At 39.2% G+C, this 24556-nt stretch overlaps 1 protein-coding gene across 4 annotated transcripts; it reads right to left on the reverse strand.

Moving 5' to 3' along the window:
• Window positions 1-616: 616 nt before the first annotated feature.
• On the reverse strand, window positions 617-23699 carry CDC25A (cell division cycle 25A). Of its 4 annotated transcripts, none has more exons than XM_031961010.1 (15): window positions 22988-23698; window positions 21534-21610; window positions 20034-20076; window positions 18805-18841; window positions 18016-18114; window positions 16803-16916; window positions 15381-15512; window positions 14449-14523; window positions 11745-11909; window positions 10082-10177; window positions 8467-8529; window positions 8260-8358; window positions 5784-5914; window positions 3196-3307; window positions 617-2796 (listed from the first exon to the last, which is right to left on the reverse strand). In XM_031961010.1, exons 1-15 carry the CDS (start codon window positions 23143-23145, stop codon window positions 2656-2658), a joined length of 1542 nt encoding a protein of 513 aa, XP_031816870.1. In that variant the 5' UTR covers window positions 23146-23698; the 3' UTR covers window positions 617-2655. The 4 variants fall into 4 exon arrangements, with proteins under 4 accessions (XP_031816870.1, XP_031816867.1, XP_031816887.1 ...); XM_031961007.1 differs by having other exon boundaries at window positions 18016-18117; window positions 22988-23697; XM_031961027.1 differs by lacking the exon at window positions 16803-16916 and having other exon boundaries at window positions 22988-23699.
• Between the last annotated feature and the right edge of the window lie 857 nt (window positions 23700-24556).

Consider the following 24556-nt stretch of genomic DNA (forward strand, 5'->3'; position numbering starts at 1 on the left):
AAGACCTTTCTACTTTTGTTGGGGAAATCTCATAAATCAAAATCCCCTCTACAAATTCTAAATGAGGACAGTAATCATTTAAAAGCTCCTGAGACTGAACCCTACACAAATCCGTAATTTAGGGAATGGGCCATATTGTAATTAGCTAGTCCCACTATTATAGCATCTTATGTATTGAACATTACTGAATACCTCCAATATATCCTTCAGAAAGAAATTAAATTTCCTCAGTTTTCTTACATCATTATTGTTTTGTCTATAAAATGGGAAATACTTGTCCCTAGTGATACTGGGAAGAAAAGGAATAGGGCCCAAACTAAGCTTTCAATCTCCCAATGTTCCACTCAATTTGTACGAACCCTTTTAAAAAAATGATCTTTTTAAGATCTAGGTCAGAATCCAATATTCTTTAGCAACAATGCTTGCAGGACTTTTCATCTATTTCTGTATATTTCTACTTTTAGAGCCTAACATGCAAGAAATAATCTGACAACTGTACCACAAATCCCTTCTGTCTCAATCTTATCTCATCTTTAGGAATCTACTAGTCCCAGAACCCCAAAGAAAGGTAACAAGTCAATTACATAATAATCCCAACAAAAATGAGGCAGAAAGATTTGAGTTATAGGTTGTTTATTTCCACAGCCTGCAAGAGTCTATTGATGCTGGCTTAGCTGATATAGCCCAAACTCTATTATTAACTTCCCCACTCCAGCAAGTTGGGCAATATCAGTCCAGACAAAACCAGGTTGGGGACAAAGCCAAGGAGTGTGTGTGAGGGATCTTTTCCCCCTTTCCATCATATATTTTTTCCAACAAGATTTCTTTACATTTAAACGCAATTCCCAAACCCAAAACAAATAGCAGCAACCAGTAACCAACATCATTGATTCTCATGCTACCTTCTACTCCTACTTTTTTTTTTTTTTTTTTTTTTTTTGGGGAAGTTAGGGAAAGAGAAGGTAATATTTGTGTTTGAGGAAACATGGCCGCATCCCAATAGAGCCAGAGATGGTATGAGGTCTGCTATCTGTAGTGTAGGCCGACCAAGAGATCTACTACACACAAGAACAGATACCAGAGCAGCTTTCTTTCTGGCACATCAAGATCTAGCCCAAACTCCTATCACAAGGGTCCTTTTAAGACCCCATTTTCATAGGACTAGAAGAGGGTAATAGGAAACAAATTTACCATCCCCTTTCCCTCAAATTTAAACATGATAAACCCAGAAAGTTTCACCTTCAGGATCCACCAGGCTCCCTCCTGAGAAACACATTCTGTATGGTCAATTCCACACCAACTCCCAACCTTTTTCTTAATGCCCAGAGCCTTTGTCCCCTCCACCCAGAAAATTGCAGGCAGTTCCTCTAACACTGATTTGATAACCCATGGTCCATGAAATGGGACTGTTTAAAAAAAACAAAACAAAACAAAACACTTTAAAGTATTCTTGCCATAGAGCTTATTTTCTCCTACCCCTTACCCTGGAATACAGGTGCTACAATGTCCTAACACTGATCTGGGATCAATCTGGCTGAGGCTGACTGAAGTGCTTTCTTGACCGTAACTTCTGTTCCAGCAAGGTTCAGGAACAGTTAAGGCATGGCAGGGGCATCTATCAAATAGGCCCCACTGTTCTAAGATAATGGTAAAAACCCAGTTCTACGCAGACAGCAGCGCTGAAGGGACAGTCATTAAAAGCTTGAGGCTTTGGGAGTTTCCAACAGTAGTTACAAGGTTTAGCACGAGGCTACAGTCAAGTCTGACACTCACTTACCATCTCAATCACAGAGCTTCATCTTACTCTTGGTTTGAAGCAACCACCAGGCCTACTTACAAACTTCCTGGGATTTAGAAAGTTACTTCATCTTCTTATTCCTTATCTCATCACTAATCAAACCAGTCTGTGAACATCTAGTATTTTCTCTTTTCTTTAAAAAAAAAAAATAAAATAAAATAAAAGTAGGCTCTGGGTCCAAGGCAGTCCCTAGAATAATACTCCTCTTGGAAAGGCAGTATTTTGACCTAATGATCCAGAAGTTAAGAAAAAATATAAAGTGATTGACAAGTTTGAATAAATTAATACTTAGGAGTTGTACACAATAAAGATCCTTTCTTCTCAGATTGTCTTTGGTATTTGGTCAGCAGCACCATTGTGTGCAACAATTCCCTTGTTCCTACCCCTCGGTCCCCATCCCTCAAACCCAGTGTTTCATTATGACTGCCACAGATTAGCTGCACTGGAGGGAGACAACCAAAGTCACTTGAAGAAGAAGCCTTCGAAGTACAAATCTGACTGCTGGGGACCTTAGGCCACCTCAGCGCCACCGATTTTATCTGAGCGTTGATACCAGTTCCTAGTAAGCTCCACGAGGTAACTTAAAAGTAGCAGCAAACCATCGTTCCCCCCACCCTCCCACAGTATTCCTAGTCTCCATCAAAGTATCTTAAAAAGGTCCAAGGGGACAGGAAGAGAGTTGTCAACAGGATAATGGCAGGAGGCTCTCATAATCAAGACCCAGGTGACGATGGATGGCACATGAGTGAAGTGAGTAGGCTTGCAGATGTATCCAGAAAAATCTCTCCAGCTGGCCCCTTTCCTCAGGCTCCTACGGAGCAGGGGGTTCTCCGGCTGCTGTCCAAGGAGCCCCATCCTCAGAGCTTCTTTAGGCGACTGTACATTTCTCTTTTGCTTTTCTCTCCTGCCCATGTCCGGCTCTTGGTGCGAAATTTCTTCAGGTCTTCCTTAAAATCTTCATGGTGCATAGGACGGTAGCTTGGGGGCTCACAGTATGACTGGCAAGAGAAAAGGATATAACTCAGCATTGGACTTAATGTCAAGTGCATGGGGACAATTGCTGTTCTTTACAATATCCAGATACAGTGCTCTATGTAACAGGAGATGGGAGCAAAGTAACATTTGTGGAACTGGGGTCTGATTGTCCAAAGGGACATTGTACCACATCCCTTCCTCCTCACATCAAAGCTCATGGATTTACAGGACAAGAACATACATTGCTTCTAATTCCTCTGGTACCAGAACCTCCCAATCTGAGCAGTCTTGAAGTTAAGAATTCAGCTGAGTCTTTGCCTCTCAAAAGGAGTTCCCCAGAGCATGTAAGATTATGAGCTCTTACTACCCCATGGATGGGTGAAACAATATCACTGACAGGGGCAGCTCTGGGACAGTCTTACCTTGCACTTCAAAAAGAAGTCTTTGTACCCTCCCTTTAAAACATATAGCTCAGGATAGTGGAGTTTGGGGTATTCATTATCTAGTCGGTCCCGCTCTCTCACAAATCTGCACCTGGAAAAAGAGGAAAAAAACCAAAGGAAATAGTTGAGGGAAGAAGGAAAATCTTATTATTGCTTCTGTGCATTACCATTATTTCTGAACTACTAATATTCATTCTTTAGCACCAGAAGGCTGTAGCTACTACAAAGTGGGATGTGTGTGTGTAAAAAGAATCTTATTTGAAAAGTCCACTTCAGAGTTAAGAAATAATGGAAAATAATGGTATGACTGACTAATATAATAAACACAGACCATCCCATGTTCACCTAGCTGCTTAGGCTGTGAAATTTCCGAACTATATTTACTGTGCTTTGTAATGACTCTCACACCCTTAATGTCTCTCTCACTTGACAAACAAATACCTCTGTTTTAAGGCATCAGTAACGAAACAACAATTTTGGAAAATTTTTGGTGGCATTTTGGTATTTATGAGAAGTACCATCTGAGTCATTAATTAGGATTGGTTGGTGCCAGTTTACGAGATATCAAACATATCTAATCTCTACACTTCTAAACTTAGTACCAGAAGTGAGGATGTGGAGAATATTGGGAATAAAATCTCTTTTTAAAAAAATTATAGCTTTTTATTCACAAGATATATACATGGGTAATTTTTCAGTATTGACAATTGCAAAATCTTTTGTTCCAACTTTCCCCCTCCTTCCCTCCACCCCTTCCCCCAGATGGCAGATTGACCAATACATGTTAAATATGTCAAAGTATAAGTTAATAACAATATATTTATACATGTCCATACAGTTATTTTGCTGTACAAAAAGAATTGGATTTTGAAATAGAGTACAATTAGTCTGTGAAAGAAATCAAAAATGCAGGCGGACAAAAATAGAGGGATTGGAAATTCTATGTAGTGGTTCATAGTCATCTCCCAGAGTTCTTTTGCTGGGTGTAGCTGGTTCAGTTCATTATTACTCTATTGCAACTGATTTGGTTCATCTCATTGTTGAAGTATATAATGATCTCCTGGTCCTGCTCATTTCACTCAGCATCATTTCATGTAAGTCTCTCCAGGCCTTTCTGAAATCATCCTGCTGGTCATTTCTTATAGAACAATAATGGGAATAAAGTCTTAATAACAGTTAGATGGCACTGGATAGAGCATTAGCCTTGAAGTCAGGAGGACCCGAGTTCAAATCTGTTCTCCGACACTTAACATTTCCTAGCTATGTGACTCTGGGATATACAATACAATATTATTCATAATACATAAAAACAAAAATAAGGAATAAAGGTCTCAAATATGAAAATGAGTTATTTTCTAGAAATTCTTGGCTCAAATTTGAGCAAGATAAAGAACGTGATGTACACCTCTCAGACTGTCTAAGATGACAGAAAAAGACAATGATGAATGTTGAAGGGGATGTGCAAAGACTGGGACACCGATATATTGTTGGTGGAGTTGTGAATGGATCCAATCATTCTGGAGAGCAATATGGAACTATGCTCAAAAAATTATCAAACTGTGCAGATCCTTTGACTCAGCAGTGTTTCTAGTGGGCCTATATCCCAAAGAGATCTTAAAGGAGGGAAAGGGACCCACTTGTGCAAAAATGTTTGTAGCAATCCTTTTTGTAGTGGCAAGAATCTGGAAACTGAGTGGATGCCCATCAATTGGAGAATGGCTAAATAAGTTATGGTATATGAATTTTATGGAATACTATTGTTCTGTAAGAAATGATCAGGAGGATGACTTCAGAGAGGCCTGGAGAGACTTATATGAATTGATGCTGAGTGAAATAAGCAGAACTAGGAGATTGTTGTACACAGCAACAGCAATATTATATGGTGATCAATACTGATGGATGTGACTCCTTCCAACAATGAGATAACTGGTGCTAGTTCCAATAATCTTGTGATGGAGAGCCATTTACACCCAGAGAGAGGACTGTGGGAACTGAGTGTGGACCACAATATAGCTAGCATTTCTACTCTTTTTCTTGTTGTTTACTTGCATTTATTTTCTTTCTCATTTTTTCCCTTTTTGATTTGATTTTTCTTGTACAACAAAATAATTGTATAAATATGTATGTGTATATATATTTAACATTTTAAAAAAACATTTATTTAACATATATTTTTGCCATGTTTAGCATATATTGGATTATTTGATATCTAAGGGAGGGGAGAAAATTGGAACACAAGGTTTTGCAAAGGTTAATGTTGAAAATTTATCCATACATATCTTTTGAAAATTAAAAACCTTTAATAAAAATAAAAATTAAGGGAGATGGGGGGAGGGGGGGAAAAGAATGTGATGTAATCCCAGAGAGTCACCAATGCAATCTAACTGAAAAATAATTTTTACTACTATCCCTCTGGGCAACCTATTTCAAGTATGGATAGCTCTAACTGTTTACAAATATCATTTCTCTAAATAAGTGAAGTTTCAGTAACATTCTTAAAAGTTTAACCCATGAAGAAAAAAAAAATCTTCAGTTTGCACCTGAGAGTAAGTGCCCAGTTAACTTACATCCGGGGCCCACGCTCTGAAGAAAACTCGCAGTGGAAAACAACGATGACACGTTTGCCATCTGTTGGCCTGATGGGTTTCTTGAGCAAGAAGGCTTCGACCTCTTCTTCCATGTGTAAGTTTACTGCACCCTAGAAAGAAGCCAATAAAAGAGCTACTAAGGATCCATAAACCTGTTTCCCGGTCAGAGTAGAAGCAAAAGCCTTTGGGAGACATAACCTGCCTATCACACCTCCTCCTTCCACCCAAGATATTTCACCAATTTCCAAGACATAGCTGCCCCCACTTATGCTGTCATCTGACCTAATAAGACTGGACAAAACGAGCTAAAAGTAAAAATCATGAGCCAGCAAGAATAAGAAATGTGATTGAAAATTTATTAAGCACATACAATCTATGATACAGCTTTCTAGGTAAAAGGAGATAGATAAAAACAACATAGTCTCTTAGCTATGGTAGGAGTATGGGCCAAAGTTCAGAGGCAGAAGACCAGACAATACTGGGGCACAGTGAGGATTCTGGCTAAGCAAAGGGCAATCCTGTGAACAATCTTGGATGTCCAGAAACTGTATATTAGTAAAATTACTATGAAAGCAGAATGGAATATAGAATGGGGAAGTAAAGAGAATAAAAGCAGGAAGGGATAAAAGGAGAAAAGTCAAGAATATCTCTGATGTTGCTAATAAGAATAGCTAAGTTATGGGCTGGGTTTTTTTTTTGGATGGGGAGAGAGATCAGTTTGCTTTTTAAACATGTTGAATTTGAGTGTTAAGTTATTTAGCAAGCAGAGAGAGATGTGGAAACAAAGGTCAGGGAAGAGGCTGGGGTTAGAGCCAGACATTTATTAAGTCACCAGGACATTATTTATTTATTAATAAATAATAATAAATTATTTTTATTATAATAAATAAAAATAATAAATTAATACATTTATTAAATCATCGTTAATAATTAAGCTGGGAGTAGCTAAGTTTTTTCAAGGCACAGATTATATAACAGACAGAAGAAAGAGGCACAACAAGAAAACAAAAGCATGGAATTTTAGAGAAAAGGACATAACTAGAAATAAAGGTGATCAACAATATCAAATTCTTCAGAAACACCAAAGAGAGGAAAATATGAAATCTGGCAATTAAGAAGCATTGTGGAACAGTGGAAAGAGCTAGATTTGGAATCAGAGAACTTACTTTTGAATCTTGTTATTTACTACTGTTGTAATCTTCTCGCTTAAAAGTAAGTGAAGAAAACAGTTTTCTTCATCCAAAAAACAAAGGTTTGGACTAAATCATTGCTCACACCACTTTTATCTCTACATTATGGATCCTATGATTGACTATGGAGAATGTAAAGTCAGTAAAATAGTGAGGACAGAAGTCTGGTTTTAGGGGGCTTGTGGTTAAGTATTGACTACTTTTGTTTAACAATGAAATAGACAACAGGATGACAGTTTGAGGAAACAGCAGAGTCAAAGAATGGTTATGTTTTGTTGATTTTTTCATGTGTCCAGGCTTTTTGTGACTCTTTTGTGATTTTTTGGGTTTTTTAGGCAAAGATATTTAAAGTGGTTTGCCATTTTCTTTTCCAGTTGAGGAAACTGAGGCAAACTAAGTGAAGTGACTTGTATAGGATCATAGCTAATAAGCTGCTGAGGTTGGATTTGAACTTAAGGAAGATATGTCTTCCTGATTCCAGGACAAGGGCCTGTGCCATCTAGTTTCCTTAGAACAGGAAAAAAGAATGGGTAAAAAAAGGGAAGTTCAAATGTAGAGAAAGAAAGCCAGCAATTCCCCAAAATGGCTTCAATTCTCTTAGTAAAGTGGGTAATCTGTTGAGGTGGGAGAAAATGACAGATATTTGGAACAACAATTATCTTTCTATGAGATAATCAAAAGAAACGAATAAAAAAGAACTGTCCTACAGAAATGAGAGTTCAGTGAAGGTCAGAAAGTATAAATTTCTATGTGTTGATCCAGTCAACAGGATCTCTTTACTTTCTCCTGCATTTTTATACTACTTAGTAGGATTGGAAAAGATGAGTGCTTAGGGTTTATCCAGGGCTGGGTATTAGCAGGATGAAAATAAGAGATTCGAGGATAGAAATTCTTGTATTATTGAAATAGCTGACTACAGATTAAAGACTGAAGTGAAATCTGATCAATGGTGACAGACTAGGAGAACTGAGGAGGAAGTGAAGGATCACAGAACACAATGGAGGTAAATGGTCCAAGAAGACCAGAACTTTTTAGTCACACAAGGGACTTTCAGTGGGTCCCTGCTTGCAAGGGGATCCCCTCTCTAGCTAGCACATCAGTAAATATTGGTTGAGGGAAATGGGAAGGGAGAGATAGTACACAGAGATCACATTAGTCAAATTCAACCAGAGAGGGAGAGATTGCATTCTATGGAATTAAATCCATTTTAAATTTAGAATATCAGCTAAGATGCCCCCCTGCTGGATGCCAGCTCTAGTCCATACCTTGATATGGCCTCCTTCATATTCATATGGATATCTGCAGTCGATGATGACAAACTCTTTAATTACATTTGCAAACTTTCCATTCAATACAGATGCCATCTGAGGAAAGAGATTGGGGAGAGGCAGAAAAAAATTTAGTTTTAGCATTTTCTAGGAGTTAATGACTCGAATACTTTGTGTGTGGCTGAACTCTTTGGAATTACTTACTATTTCTGGAGAAATGTATTTTAGATCCTCATGTTTCCCCGCAACTGTGTGAAAAAGGTAACCCTAAAACAAAAATGGAATTAAAAACATTAGCACTATGTTTTTGCAGGCACAAGCAAGTATGACCACTTTCTGGCTCAGTTATTGATATAAGGCAAATTAGTTAAGCTGCTTATTTTTCCTTTGCTACAAACAGCTCAACTCTCCCCACAGAGCTCAGCTGATCAGTTCATAAGCAGGTCTTTTACACTAAGGTATAGCTACTCTTCCTCTGTGACCAGCTATTTCAACAAGATGCTACTTTTAATGTAGGTTACCTATATGCACAGAAATGACCTATTTCTCTTACCCCTAAGGTTCTATAGACACTGTTACAATGACTTTCTATCAGAAGTCCTTTGTGTCAGACCTCAGTCTGGAGAAGCCTATAGAACATTTTTAAATGTATAAGATAAAATACAGAGATGATCATAAAGCAAACTAATATTGAAATAGAACCATCAAATATCAAGTTCAGTTAAACTCCTCAATATAGGTAAGAAGGTGCCTCAGACATCAATTACACCAAACAACGATGGCAACTGAGTCCCAAAAGGTTAAGTGACCTGTCCAGGCTCACACAGGTGGAAGAGCCAGAGTTTGAACTCAGGTCCTCTGGTTCCAAGTTTAATGTTCTTTCTACTGTATCACACTTCCTCTCTCATGAGGACACTTATTGAAAGGGGGAAGTTAATTACAAGAGAGGACAAAAGTAGAAGGGCAAAGAGATAAAAAGGAGGGAGGGACTGAAAAAAAAAGAAGATAGAATGAAGAAAATGTTGGTGAGAAGTAAAACACTGATGAGGAGGGAAAAGAAGAAAGGAGAAAGAAAAGTAAAAATTCTGTATTATTTTATTTTTAGGTCCAAATTTTTTTCCTTCTCTCTCTGTCCCACCCACTGAAGAGGCAAGAAACAAAACTTCATACAAACACCTATGTTCAGTTCTAATGGAGTACAAGCAGAGCAGCCACTGTTAGCTGGCTATCTCCTGGTGTCACGTTCCACAGCAGGGGGTGTAGGGCCACTCCTGGTTAAGATTTGTTTTCCAAAATGGCAGTGCTGCTGTCAGGGATAATGATTGTGCTCAAATGGACTGGGCCAACTAACAACGACCTCAGTTTAGATGGGAAAGCAATCAACATTTATAATGTTTACTGTGTACTAGGCACTATGTTAAATGCCTTAAAGTTGTCTACCATTTGGTTTTCACACTGATGCTAAAATATAAGTTAATATCATCATCCTTATTTTATAGATAAGGAAACTGAGGCAAACAGAGCTAAGTGACTTACCCATGGTCACACAGCTACTAAGTGTCTGAGGCAGGATTTGAACTCAGGTCTTCCTGACTCCAGGCCCAGCTCTGCCCTTAACGCTTTTCTTCCACTCTCACTTGAATCTCCAAGGCATCAACAAAATCTGGAAAACTGCTAGCCTGTCCATTCTTTAAGATTCATCAATATTACTCTAAGTCCAAAAATTCCTCTTGGGTGCACACACACACTTAAGCGTTCTCTGTTTTCCAACACCATCCTGAACTTATGAACGAAAGGCTTTTGATTCCAAGGAGATTACCTTTGAGAAATCACCAATGAGGTCCCTCTGGTCACTGTCCAAAATGCTCTTGATGGTCTCTTCTGTGGAAGACTGGGATAGAGCTGGTTGCAGGTTCTGTATCAAAACCACAATGACAGGGAATGATTCCTGAGACTTAGGATTTTTGACTTAAAAAAGAGCCATTTTTCTCAAGAATTTAGAACTAAGGTGTTCCTCAATATTCAACAACTGTTAAAAGACTCACACATAGTTAATAATTAATAAATAATTTTTCACTGATTTACCACCTATGAATGGTTCCAATTATTCTAGAAAGCAACCTGGAGTTATACTAAATAAATGACTAAAATTTCCATACTCTGATTCACAGATACTATCTCCTAGAAGATTAAAAGACAGAAAGGTCACATATGTACTAAAATATTCATAGAGCTCTTGTGATAGCAAAAAAGTAAATGAAGCAAAGTGTATATACATGGGGAAACTATCATTTGGGGGTTAGCTAAATGAACCGTGGCATATAAATGTAATGGATTATCACTATAATAAGAAATGATGACTATGGAATCTACATTTGAAAAATATATTCTTAAAATCTTAGAATAGGTGAAAAGGGACACACATTTTTAAAAAAATGTGTTAAAAATATTAAAAAGGTTCCACAAATGTTCAACTTTTAGGAAATTTATAGTGTTTTTATGTTTTCCAGTGAGAGTGCCTATTACCCCATTTTAGCAATTCATTTTATAAAACAAAATAAGTAGAAAGATTTACTTTATTTTCAACAATCTATCTCAAAAGTAGAATTTTGTGTCAACTAGTTATGAAAGCAGAAGTTAATATCTTATATGGTTCAATCCCAGTATCTTCAATGAATAAAATTATTTCTCGTCTCTTTAAACTTTAGTGGAAAAACACAAACCAACAAAAGATTCATATAGTATCCAGTCTTTCTCCTGCCAAATCAAAAAACAAAAATAGGTAGGTGCTAAATGCTCAGACTTAGTGTTTAAATGGAACACAAACTGATTGGTAACATGTATGAAACAGAGTTGTAGATTATATTTGATATACATATGTATCTTTTCTTTGAAAGAGAGAGGCCTTTTGATTTTCTAAGTTCTTCTATCCTTTTTGGGAGACTAACTCTGGGTGTGTTGAGTGAATAAAATAAGACAATCATAAGCAGAATATGGTTTCTCATCCAGTTTGATCTTATAATAAGGACTCAAAACAAAAACTCCACACCCCAAAACCAAACCAAAACAACAATAAAAACCCAACTAACCAACCAAACAACAAAAAAACCCAAAAGGCAAGCTAGATTTTTCTTCCCAGGTAGCTTCATGTAGAACTCTCACTCAATTGATTAGCTGAGTAAAATTTTGAAGCCCCAATCACTTCACCTTCCAGTTCCTTCAAGGTTTTTTTTTTTTTTTTTTTAAATTAGATATGCTATTTGTAGAACTGACTATATATAGTTAAGGTACTATGTGGAAATCAAAAGGCCTCAGAAATTATATGTGTAGAAAGAAGAGATTCAAATGGTATATAAAGCAAATAATGAAAGCATAAAATAATGTAATAGAAATACTACATCATTTGTAGTATTGAGAATAAGATAGCAACAGAATATATATATATAAATATAATCTTCTGTCAGTACAAAAACCAAACAAACCTCATCGAGTTTCACTGCTTCTTCAGTAGGTTCCTCTACTGTGCTTCTCCTCCTTTTTGTATTTTCTGGTGGGGAATCTTCAGAAGAACGTTCCAGTCTCTTCAGCATAGGACGGGTTATGGTGCTGGGTGTAGATGAGGATTCAAACAGCTTACACCGTTTACCCTGAGAACAACATACCAATTGCAAGGATCAGCAGAATCAATGAGAAGTAGCTGGTATCTCAATGGGGAATAGAATAATTTTCCAGCCTTCCTCATGCTGAAACCACCCTGAGCAGCTATTATGCAGGCAGGTGTAAGAAGTCAGAAATGACTGCTTTCTTCTAACTGTCCTCAATTTTACTGACCCAGAATCAGAGCTGCTTCTTTGGTTATTCTCCCAAACTCTGTTTAAGAATCAATTTTAAGATTAATTGCACCAGGTTGTAGTCAAAGAGTGGCCAAAAGACAGAAGTTATAATTAAACAGTATGAACCTGTAAAAACAACACCAGGTACTCAAAAGGAAATACCTTATTCATACTCTTCTATGTCCCTCATGCTTCTATAATGTAAGAGTAATTGTGCTTTATGCCTGTTTCAAGGACCAGAAATGTAATAAATTCAATCCAATAAACAAGCATATTACGTCTGTGATCTGAAGGGCTGCAAATGACCAGGGCAGTAAGGATTATCATTCCAATATTTATAATTCAGTGGCATATAATTTGAACACGAAAGTCCCCAACGAATCTATCTGCCAAGGGAAAGTCAGGAACTATATGAGCAAAACTACAAAACACTTTCCATACAAATAAAGTCAGATCTAAGCAAATGGAAAAATATCAAAGTGCTCTTGGATAGGCTGGGCGAATATAATAAAGATAACAATACTACCTAAACTAATCTATTTATTTAATGCTATACCAATCAAACTCCCAAGAAACTATTTTATTGACCCAGAAAAAATAACAAAAAAATTCATCTGGAAGAACAAAAAAGGTCAAGAATTTCAAGGGAATTAAAAAAAAGAACATGGCCTAGCTGTGTCAGACCTAAAACTGTATTATAAAATAATGCTCATCAAAATTATTTGGTATTGGCTAAGAAATCGACTAATTGATCAGTGGAATAGGTTAGGTTCACAGGACCAAACAGTCAATGACTATAGTAATCCAGTGTTTGACAAACCCAAAGGCCCCAGCTTTTGGGATAAGAATTTACTATTTGACAAAAACTGCTGAGAAAATTGGAAACTAGTATGGAAGAAATTAGGCATTGACCCACACTTAACACAGTACACCAAGATAAGGTCAAAATAGGTGCATGATCTAGACGTAAAGAATGATAAAATAGATAATTTTGATTATTAAGTTAAAACATTTTTGTACAAACAAAACTAATGCAGACAAAATTAGAAGGGAATAAACTGGTATATTCAAAGGTTCTGATAAAGGCTTCATTTCTAAAATATACAGAGAATTGACTCAAATTTATAAGAATTTAAATCATTTGTCCAATTCACAAATGGTAAAAAGATATGAATAGAATTTTCAGATGAAGAAATTGAAACTATTTCTAGTCATGAACAGGAGCTCTACATCACTATTGATCAGAGAAATACAAATTAAGACAACTCTGAGATACCTCTATACACTTCTCAGATTGGCTAAGATGACAGGAAAAGATAATGACGAATGATGCAGGAGATGTGGGGGAAGTGGAACACCAATATATTGTTGGTGGAACTGTGAACGGATCCAGACATTCTGGAGAGCAATTTGGAACTATGCTTATAAAGGGTTATCAAACTGTGCATACCCTTTGACCCAGCAGTATTTTCTACTGGGTTTATATTCCAAAGAGATTTTAAAGGAGGAAAGGGGACCCACATGTGCAAAAATGTTTGTGATAGCCCTTTTTGTAGTGGCTAGAAACTGGAAACTAAATGGATGCCCATCAATTGGAGGATGGCTGAATAACTAATAGTATATGAATAATATGGAATATTATTGTTCTGTAAGAAACGACCAACAGGATGATTTCAGAGAGGCCTGGAGAGACTTACATGAACTGATGCTAAACGAAATGAGCAGAACCAGGAGATCATTGTACATGGCAACAAGAAGACTATAAAATGATCAATTCTGATGGATATAACTCTCTTCAAGAATGAGATGATTCAAATCAGTTCCAATTTTTTTTTTTTTTTTTTTACTGGTTTGATTTGATTTTTTTCTAGTGCAGCACAATAATTGTATAAATACCTATGCATACATTAGATTTAACATATATTTCTATCATGTTTTAAAAAAAAGTCCCCAAGAAATTATGGAAGGAATCTCTTCAAAGCAAATAAAATTCTAGGAGGTCTTTCCTTTCCTGTAATAGGAGTAGCCAGTATTTGATAAAAAAATTAACACATGAAGGCAGATTTATAAGGATTAAATGAAATGTTAAACTGTTTCAAAATCCACAAATTATAAAAAGGTGAAAGATTACTGCCCTTGAAGAGCTAGAGCATACTACAGGACCATAGCATTTGTAGATGCTATGAGAAATATATATAAGCAGCCTCAAGAGTAGGAGAAAGATGCAAGGACTCAAGGTTATATATGATCTATCTAGATGTCTGACTGAAGCCAGGAATTATCTATTTAGCATATTCACAGACCTTTAGCTCCAAGTTCTTCAAGAATTTCAGTCAAAAATACTATGACTTACTTGGTTTGCTGTTCTTCTCATTACTAGGGGAGCTGTCCAAAGGCTTGACATGCATGATGAAGTTTCATCATCATTCTGAATGAGGAAGAAAATATGTTTTAAAAAATAAAATAAAATGAGATCATTGTAAACGGTTTGAATAGCTTAGTGTGATTCTAAGATAATAGGTCTAGAGGAAGAAGAGGGTATTGCCTCTTTAAGGGATATCTGCTTTTGAGGTGGGATATATGAAAGGATCAACTGTGACATTTTGCAACAGTTAACCTGGCAGAGGTCAGTAATACTGCTCTGGAAACAAGCAAGCAAACAATCCATTCTTACTTATATTCTCACTCCAAAATTAACTACACTATAGTTTTGGTCTTTGGCATTGTGATCAGGCCTGCTAGTCTCACGGGATAGGTGATATCTGATGCTCTACCTCTATTACTTATTACCTATTAAAAAGCACTTCAAAGAAAAGGAAATATGAGATGATTAATTCAAAGGGCTTTCTTCAATTCACAAAGCCAAAATTAATACAACTAAGTTTTATTTTATTTCTGGCTTTATTGCAAAGCTCTATATAATGTGCCTCCCCTCCCCCGCAGTATGCTTTTCTTTCATTTCAATGACTATATATACTACTCAATCTTCAAAACAAAGCTAGCTGATACCATCTTCATCTGACAACTGTCCTGTTCTGAATTTTTATGGCACTTATAGTTAACATCACGAGACTTAAAAATATTGTTATCTTATTATTTTTGCCCTGAAACTTGATTCATCAAGAATTCTTAAGCAGCCTGTCCAACAATATCTAGTATCCTCACATACTTAATATACACCTCACCCAATTTGAACCTTGAATTCATTTCCATAAGAGCAAAGTATGTTATAGCACTCCTGGGAAAGCTCAGATGACGTTTGGAGGTGGAGGGAAAGGAAGGTACCTTGAGGTTCTCTCCATCAAGTATTTCTAGGAATCCATCATCCTCATCAGCCAGAGAGGTCAGAGGAGATTGTGGCAAGAAGACAGGGAAGTAGTTTGCAAGTTCACTGTTATCCTTCTCATTGGTGGAAAACTATAATTCATGGATTTTGTTTAAAAAAAAAAAAAAAAGAAAGAAAAAGAAAGAATAGATCAAATTAAATGCTACTCCTTTCAATAGATCAAGGGGACTTGGTCAAGACCTGGTGTTACCCTTGATACTTCTCGCTAGCTACCACTGCAGCCAGGTCTTAGATGTTCTATCTCTGGAATCCAATTTTTGTTTCATCTCCTCTTTCAGAGCTAATTATGTGTTTCCCCCACCCTCATGTAATCTATATTGTAAACAAACCAGCCTTCTTACTATTACCTATTTGTGACACTACATTTGCTCTCCTCCATGTTCTTGCAGACATTCAATGCTTAGAAAGCTTTCCCTTCTTCTTTTGGGCTCTTAAAACCCTCAGCTTGCTTTAAAACTTAGCTCAAAATGCTATCTGCTTTGAGACACCTTTCTGGATTATTCTATTCTCCCAAATCACTTGTATTTTATATGCTTTATAAAACATGCTGTATTTTATTTAGTAGAATGTCAAGTCCTTAGAAGTAGGCACCATGCCCAGCTTAGACAGTACTATGAAACTTTCCCTGGTTCTCCCAGTCAAAAGCATTTCATTTTCTATGGTTTATCTCCTTCTAACTTGCATTAGAGTGCATTGTGAAACAGATCCCTAAAACATAAGCTTCTTGAGGATGGGATCAATATTGACTTTCAATAAATAATCTACCAAAGTAAAGCTTTAGGTCTAAATAACTGGCTCAGCTTTTTACACTGAAATATTCCTACAGGGAGAAGGGCAACTCAAGATTTAACAGAAATGAAATAAGGAGTCCTAGTTCTTAAACTAGGAATATTCACCATTGCAATATACATTTTACTTTTAGAAAATCAACCTGTAAAACCTACCCCTCAGCAATACCACCAATGATAAGGGTCCACCTAGTCCAACTAAGACAGCTAAACCCTTTTCTCATTACAACCATCAGTGGCAGCATACTCCTGTACCACTAAAGAACCATTATTCACAGACAGATCAGAGATGTCTAGAGAGCATGACCTATTTTCAGTCTCTAAGAAACAGAAAAGACATGCAACATGTGATTCCTGTTCATGCCAAATTCTAGGTCCAAATCCTCCAACTACATGGAGGGGCCAGCTCCAGGGAATATAGTGCCAAAGACTGTCAGGTCTGCATGCAAGTGATTTGAGTTTCAGCCACAAGATAGTCCCAGAGCCTAAAGCGTACATACATTTTATGGAAAAGGCCCCAGAATTTCCTTATAACTGACAGAACTCAAGCAAATCAAAGCAAAGAGGACATACCATTTGAGCAGGGGCCGAATTCTGTCTTTGGGTGAAGACATCTTTGACCTCTCCAAGTCCATGAAGAGGGCCACGGGGTACAGGTCTTGTTGGCTTCTTAAACTCAAAGACCTCCTACAGGACAGCATTACTGATTTTAAGATCTTTCTTACCATCCTCCATGTCTGTCCCATAAATTCAGATATAGATCAGGTGAGCTATTATATCACAACTACCTCATATGACTTCCTAAAAATTAAGAGTTCAGATTTTATTACGAGAAAGATATAATCTGTGGAACCAAAAGATATCAGTGTTATCACTGATAAACAAAAGAATGTGCATAGTCCCCTAGCATTTACAGTGATGAAATCAGGTCTATTAAAACTACCTAGTCTTGTTTCTATTAACTTTGTAATGAAGAAGCAAAGCTTCTCAAGCTATTCTTTATATTTTATTGCTGAGAATCTTCTAACTGTCCATTTGCTAGGCATGAGCATGGAAAATCAACCACAATGCTTCTTAAACTAAGTCTTCAAGGTAAGAATCGGCTTATACCAGAGACTAGTCCCTGGCAAATGTTGTCTAGGAAATATAGTACCCACTACATTTAACACCTTAATGTATTAAAACTGTCTACAGCACCAGATATGAACATATGAACAGGGGATTATGAGAACTACTTTTATCTAGAGCAGGAATGGGGAATCACTGGCCCATGGACTGTATAAGGTGCACAAAATCATTTGCTAAGGCAACTACAGGTGATGATGAGTTGCAAGCTAGGTACAACAACCTTTCACTGTTTGAGTTCTAAAAGTTGACAAATCTGTATGACCCGTGAATGTAGTTATAAATACCCAAATGGCCCTTGGCAGAAAAAAGGTTTCCCCATCCCTAGCCTGGAGTGTACATATTGGGAGAGGTAGGTAATAGGTTTAGAAAAGTAAGATGGGGTTAAATTGCAGAGGGCGCTGTTGTCATGGGAGTTTAAACTTTGGGAAGTACCTCTGGACTTTACTATAAAATGACCTTTGATACCTGAGTCCTAACAAGGTTCAATCTCCTTGTTCTTTCCAATTCTGTGGATAGGATAATGTGTAGATGTTTTGGCAATTACCCCCAAGGCTTCTTGTTATGTGGTTGGAAAATTCAAATCTCCCACAAGCCACTAATGCTTTTTGTTTTCACAAATTAATTAATTTGTGACTTAATACTTTAAAGTCATACTCACATTTTCTTTGTTTTCATCATGATCATTTAGTTGGAAGATATCACAGTCAAATGAATCAAAATGGCTTCTCTTTAGGGCAGGGCTACACCCCAGGAGTTTCTGCTATCAAAGTGGCAAGAATAAATTAGAAATCAGTAAAGTTATGGAGACCTCAGTAAAATCTCCTTACTTAATTTGGTTATTCAAATAAAAATTTAGCTAACTAGAAACAATCTAAACAATGATTTCAAAATCTTTAGGCACTCATCAAAAAAAAAACTAATTTCTTCCTCTCCATATTTTTATCTTTTTTTTTTTTTTTTTTTTAATTTAATAGCCTTTTATTTACAGGATATATGCATGGGTAACTTTACAGCATTAACAACTGCCAAACCTCTTGTTCCAATTTTTCACCTCTTACCTCCCCACCCCCTCCCCTAGCTCTCCATATTTTTATCAAAACATACTTGGTAATAACCCTCTCAGACTTGCCTACTTGGACAATTCAAGATATTATAATATCATTGGAAGAGAGAAATCACCTCTAGTTTGAGCCAGAATACTTATAAATAGAAATAAAAATGGTTACAGACTTAGTGGTCCAGTTCTATTGAAGATTACTTAGATGGGAGGTTTTTTCCCCTCCCTTTCTCTATGGAAACAAGAGGTGATTCTTTATTATCTGCAAGAATTTATTTGCAGTGAAATTTGTAACACTTACTGTCACTTCTTTCCCAACAAGATCATTGATGGACATAATAACATTTAAGCCCAAAGTCATTCATACTGAGGGAAAGGAAAATAACTTACTGGTAGGGAGTTTATTCTCCTCATGGGTTTTTCAAAGCTGTAATAAGAATAGAATAAATGAAGGTGTGTTCAGATTAGCTGAGTGATTCAACATTCAATGGCAAACAAATTAATTTTTTCCTTTTAAGCAAACCCATTTACCTAAATGTCTAAGGAAAAAGAACACTGGCAGAATAAACGATGGTTTGTGAATGTAATAGAATATAATTCTATAAGAAATCAGCAGGCTGATTTCAGAGAAGCTTGCAAAGACTCACATGAACTGATGCTGAATGAAGTGAGCAGAACCAGAACATTGTACATATTAACTGCAAGACTATGTGATAATCAACTATGATAGATTCAGCTCTTCTCAGCAATACAGTGATCCAAGACAATTACAATAGACTTGAGATGGAAAATGCCTTCCACATCCAGAGGAAGAACTATGGAGACTAAATCTGGATCAAAGCATACTATTTTCACCTTTTTATTTGGTTGCTTTTTCTTTCCCATGATTTTTTCCCTTTTGTCCTGATTGTTCTTTCACATGATAAACATGGAAATTTGTTTAAAACGACTGTACATGTATAACATATCTAGGAGAGTGAGAAAGGAAGAAAGCAAAAATTTGGAATTCAAAATCTTACAAAAAAGTGTTAAAACTTGCTTTTACATGTAATTGCAAAAATAAATTATTACTGAGGGAAAAAAAGATAGAGAAAACCAATTCTCTAAATTCAGCCAATCCAAAATACCTTAAGGTTTTTGGGAAAACAACTGTGCTGAAACAAAGACTGGGGTTTTAAAATCTTTTTTTTTCTGTTACAAAGCCCATGTGCAAACTGGTAAAGATTATGAAGTCACTTTAAAAATGTTTTGAAATGCATAAAACAACAAAAACAATCAACCATATTCAAATAGTTTAACAAGATTTTAAAAAAATATATTAAAGATATTTTTAAAGTTCATGGATCCTAGGTTATGAACTTCTGTTTTAAGGCAAGAATTATGAGAACATGACAGATTTGAGTACTTATACTTAAAACTAAAATAAGTATGTGTGTGTATAGGATGGTGGTGTCTGGAAGGAGAATAGATTGGTTCAGAAGCTTCAACCATTTAGGGGCCAATGGGTATAAAACAAGGGTATGGCAATAGCATTCATCTGGGAGATCTCAATTTAGATTCCTACCCAGTCAGGGTTCTTATAATATTCTCATTTGGTATTTAAAGAAGGAGATACCTACTTTTCTTTTCTATCCAGGGGCCCAGGAGAATCTAGACAAAAACCTGTTAGGGGAGGGAAAAAAGTCTTTATTACGGGGTCATCATGATTCAGCTGCTCTGTAAGTAGTTATTATAACATTTTAATTCCTTTTATTAATAACTGAGCATCTCATCTGAAACCATTCCAAACTTTTAAAAGGCTAGTGTTTAAAATAGTTAGGATCTCTCAGGAACATCAGGGTGAACAGTTTTGTAATTACCTGCTCTTTGAAGCAATGATGGGCAGGACTGGTTCTGTCCTGGGCATCAACTGGTTTAAGTTGTAATATGGAGTGGTGTATATGGCAGCACTTTCCATGTATTCTAAATAATAACAGCTAGCATTTAGATAGTGCAAATTTGCCAAACCCTGTATGTTATCTCACAATCTTGGGAGGAAAGTGCTACTATTATCACCTTCATTTTACATGTAAGACTACTAAGGCAGACAGAGGTTGGGTGACTTGCTCAGGATCATGAAGCTAGCAAATGTGTGAGGCAGAATTGGAACCAAAGTCTTCCTGAACCTTAGCCTGGAGCTCTATTGACTCCACCCCTAGTTGCCTCTGAAGGAGACATTACTATTTTCCTCCATTCTGGAATTACCAAAAGTGAAGCAAGATTTAAGGGAAAAGTAGGCTAGGCTAATTGTTAAAGCCACCTTCTGATTATTCAGGTATGAATAATCTGGTTTATGGTTAATATTCATGCTATCTGCCTTCCCTATACCAGAAGCAAGCACATGGTCACCACTGCTGCAAGCAGACTACATCTGGTCAAACAGTACCAGTCTCTAATTCAGATTAATTTATTCATCTAGCCAGGGTACCAGGAACAAACCCTAGTTAAAGAGTTACTAGATTTGGTAGGGTCCTGATTTCATGTCTAAAAAAATGATACCCAGGCATGGTATTCTCACTATGAAAAGGCAGAAGATCTAACCCACACCCACTTTCAAACCATTTGTCATTTCCTATTCCCCTTCCAAGCAGCAACATGAATTCCATGAATACTGGAAATTTGAAGGGAATTAACTTTAGCTCCAAGTACTCTTCTTGTTCTGTCAAATGGATCATTTTAATAAAAATGTATAGAAATTCTCTGGAAAATTGCGTTTTTTCCCTGCCTTCCTTTAATATTCAACAAGTCTCTGATCACACTTTTCATTCTCTTTGTCTAGAGGGCCACTTTACTCCAATCTGTTTCTTCCTACTGAAAATTAACCTGTTCTCAGACACTTTTTATAATTCCTGATCCCTTCTGCAAGGAGGAACTCCTCCTCCTTGCTATTTCACTAATATATTCATATTTTACTATCTCTAGGACACTTATATATACTTCCTTACCTTCTATTTACATACACATCATACCGCCTTTATCAAATTAGAAACTTCTTGAAAAGGAGAGGGGCTTAGAATACTTTATAAGGCCTTCCCTAACACAGACAATAAATATCTGTGGAATGCCAAATGAAAGTGTACCTGAATCTGTAGACTCCGAGGAGCTTGTCCGCTGTAGACTGCTGCTGTTTTTCATTTCCAGCTGAGGTTCACATTCACTATAAACAAAAATCATACAATTCTTTATTTTTTGAATCTGTCAAAAAAAAAAGATGAATTCTCTTCCCCATAGACTATGGCTTATCAGTGAATCAGAGGGAAAATTCCAAACTATTTAATGTCTGGTTTGGCTCCACCTGTGTCCCAAGAGGGCACCCGCCTGCCAATCACAATTCCTTAACAGAATGAGCTCTGGAGGCCAATAATTCCCAGAACAGCCCTAAAGATGGGATTCAAAGTCCTTTAAGAATGTCACCCAAGGCTCCTTGGCCCCCTCTCCGCGGAGAAAGCAGCCTTATTCGTGGATTTTTGTTTATTTGGGGGAATTCAGAGCAAGACTGCAATGGAAACCAGCATTAATAGGAATCAAAAGAGAAGGGAACAAGAGGAAACATGTAATTAATAATAGGTCAAGTTTCAAGAAAAGCCTTCGATTTGGCCCTTCTCCAAGACATTTCTTGGACCTACTCAAGCACTGTGTGTGGGCAAGGTGACAGATCCCAGGCCACACGCTAAGCGACTGTGGCTAATAACACCGACCAACTAAACACGTGTCTTAAACAAGGGAAACGGAATGCTTATATTGGAAGAACTATTCCTTCTGTTGGAGGGTGGTAGAATGCGTGGGTAGGAAGGCAAGAAATGCAGGTTTTAGAACATAGGGAAGTTGGCAGAGAGGAAAGGGGGGGATTAATCGGAAGCCACGAGCTGAGGGCAGGGCAGGGCGGAGCTGGGGGTGCAATGTGGGGAACGAAGTTAGGATGAGGGATTCTTGAGGACAGCCATGAGCCGAACGGGAAGGGAAGGGAAGGGTGCAGGGGAACAGAATGGGGAAGCAAGGAAGCCGAGAATGGGTAAGGGCACGTCAGGGGTGCTTGCTCCCCTCGGGAGGGGAGGAAGATCAGGGTCTGCTTGGCAGGGGGGAAGCTGAGGGACTGGGGTGGGATCTGGAGCGGGGAGGAGCCTTGGGGGAGCTTTCGAACCGAGCCCTCGTGTTACGGGCGAAAGCGGGCTCAGGAAGGGCAGTGACGTGCCTAAGGTCACAGGGCTGCCGGGGAGCCGGGCCAGGGCTGGAAGACCAAGGGCCTACGATTCCAAAAGCAAACTCCTGGCACCGTCCCGGGGCCTCGTCCCAACAGGATGGGGGAGGGGCGGCTGGGGAGGAAGGGGGGGCTGGGTATGCCCGGAGTGGGGGGGGGAGCTGGGCTAGAACTTCCGTGGCGGGGGGTGTGTGCAGGACGGGGAGAAGGAGAGAGCAGGGGGAGGGAGGACCTCGGCAGACCCAGGGGGAGGCGGGGTGCCTGGGCCCCGGGCACATGGAAAGGGCGGGCAGAAGGGAGGTTTCCGGGGCTCCGGGGCAGGCCGCCCCCTCTCACCTGCCCAGGCCCCGCAGCTGGTCCATGGTGACTGCGAGGTTGGTGACCGGAGACAGGCCCCCGGGGCCGGCGGGGAACAGGGCCTTGACGACGGCTGGTGGCGAACTGCAGGCGAAGTGGAGGCGGCGGCGGTGCGGGTGCTCCGGGCCCAGCTCCATCCGGAGCAGCGGCGGCGGCGGCGGCGCCGCCTCTCGTTCCCTCCCTCGCCCCCAGCTGGGTCGCCCGCCTTGTCCCGCGCCGCGCTGCCCCCACCGCCTCCCGGAGCGCGGCGCGCGCGCGCGGGCCCGGCCACCCGCGGGTCAAACACAAACACGACCCCGAGGTTCAGGGACGCGGGCGGCACGGAGAAGCGGGGCGGGCGGGTTCCTCAGGGAGCGAACGAACGATGCCCACACGCCTGGGGTTCCAGGGCCGCGCGGGCAGGCGCCGACAACCTGAGGATTAAACCCAAACAAAACGGGGCGGGCGCAGCAGTGTAAAAGAAGGACCGGGTGGAGGGGTAGGTGGATAACTTCAAGCCGGGGTCGCAAATCCGGCCCGCCTTCTTTCCGCTCAGTCAGCCCAGACGCGGTGGCGGCAGAGAGCGGCAGGGACCGGGGGTGAGACCGCACCAGGGCCCGGCGGACCTCCTGCCCCAGCTGCTCGGGTATTTCGCGGTAGCCGCTCGCAGAGTACCGCTGCGGCCCCGCCCACCTTTCCTAGTTGGCGCCAAACCCAAGTCACCAATCAGAAAACGGGCCTCCGTTCCACCCCCCTGAAGGGCAGGGAGCCCTAACCAATGAGAATGCAAGGAGGGAAGACTGTCGGAGAACTGCTCCGGCACTAGACCTCTCAAGAAGAGGCGGGGCCAAGGACGAGAAGCGGAAGTAAGGATGGGGGAAGGGCAAACAGGAAAAAGGAAAAAGAGATCTTGTGGATGGCTAGGTGGATCCCAGCATGCCTTGCGAGCTACTCAAAGCAACAGCATAATCCGGCGGAATTTACACGTTGCATTCTGGGAGTCGTAGTTCTCCATCGCAGCTACCTTTTCTCTTCCCCCTCCCTCCCACTGGGCATCTAGAAGTTTTGTTTTAAAACTAGCCTTAGGTTGTTTTGCTCTTAGATAACAGTAAAGTGGCTGAAAAGATGGGAGGTTGTGGGCGTCTTCTTTGGGCTCGCATCTTCATGCACAGATAAATACCCTTTCTTTGGGTTTTTTGGCCCGCCTACAAAAAGCAATGAATGAAGAAGAAATGGAAAAACGTGTAAGAACCATCTTTCCCTCAGAATCTTAAAAGGAGACTTCGGGCCTTGGATCGCAATGGAACGAGCGCTGCTCAGCCTTCTCCTCCCCCCTTGCCTCCGCAGCCTGGCTGAGCCGGGGTAGCTGAGGAAGCATTCCGACTATGCTTTGAGGCCAGATAACGTGCTCCCAGAGCCGAGCCAAAGATTAAGCCCTCCGGGAGGGGAGATCTCGCAAGATTGCTAACTGCGGAAAGGTCTATTGAATCACCTAGAAAACAAAGCGAGAGCTAACGCGTAGCCCTAAGAATTTTAGAACTGGAGGAAAAAGCCTAGGTTATTTAAGGG

The sequence above is a fragment of the Sarcophilus harrisii genome, chromosome 1 (assembly GCF_902635505.1).
Source record: "Sarcophilus harrisii chromosome 1, mSarHar1.11, whole genome shotgun sequence".
NCBI classification, from domain to species: domain Eukaryota; kingdom Metazoa; phylum Chordata; class Mammalia; order Dasyuromorphia; family Dasyuridae; genus Sarcophilus; species Sarcophilus harrisii.

Coding starts and splice junctions, on each gene's coding strand:
- CDC25A (XM_031961007.1), bottom strand. CDS start 23,145: ATGGAGCTGGGCCCGGAGCACCCGCACCGCCGCCGCCTCCACTTCGCC. Junction 20,077..21,533: donor CTCGGAGTCTACAGATTCAG/GTACACTTTCAT, acceptor CTCCCCTAACAG/GTTTTTGTCTAGATTCTCCT. Junction 15,513..16,802: donor ATTCGGCCCCTGCTCAAATG/GTATGTCCTCTT, acceptor CATGAATTATAG/TTTTCCACCAATGAGAAGGA.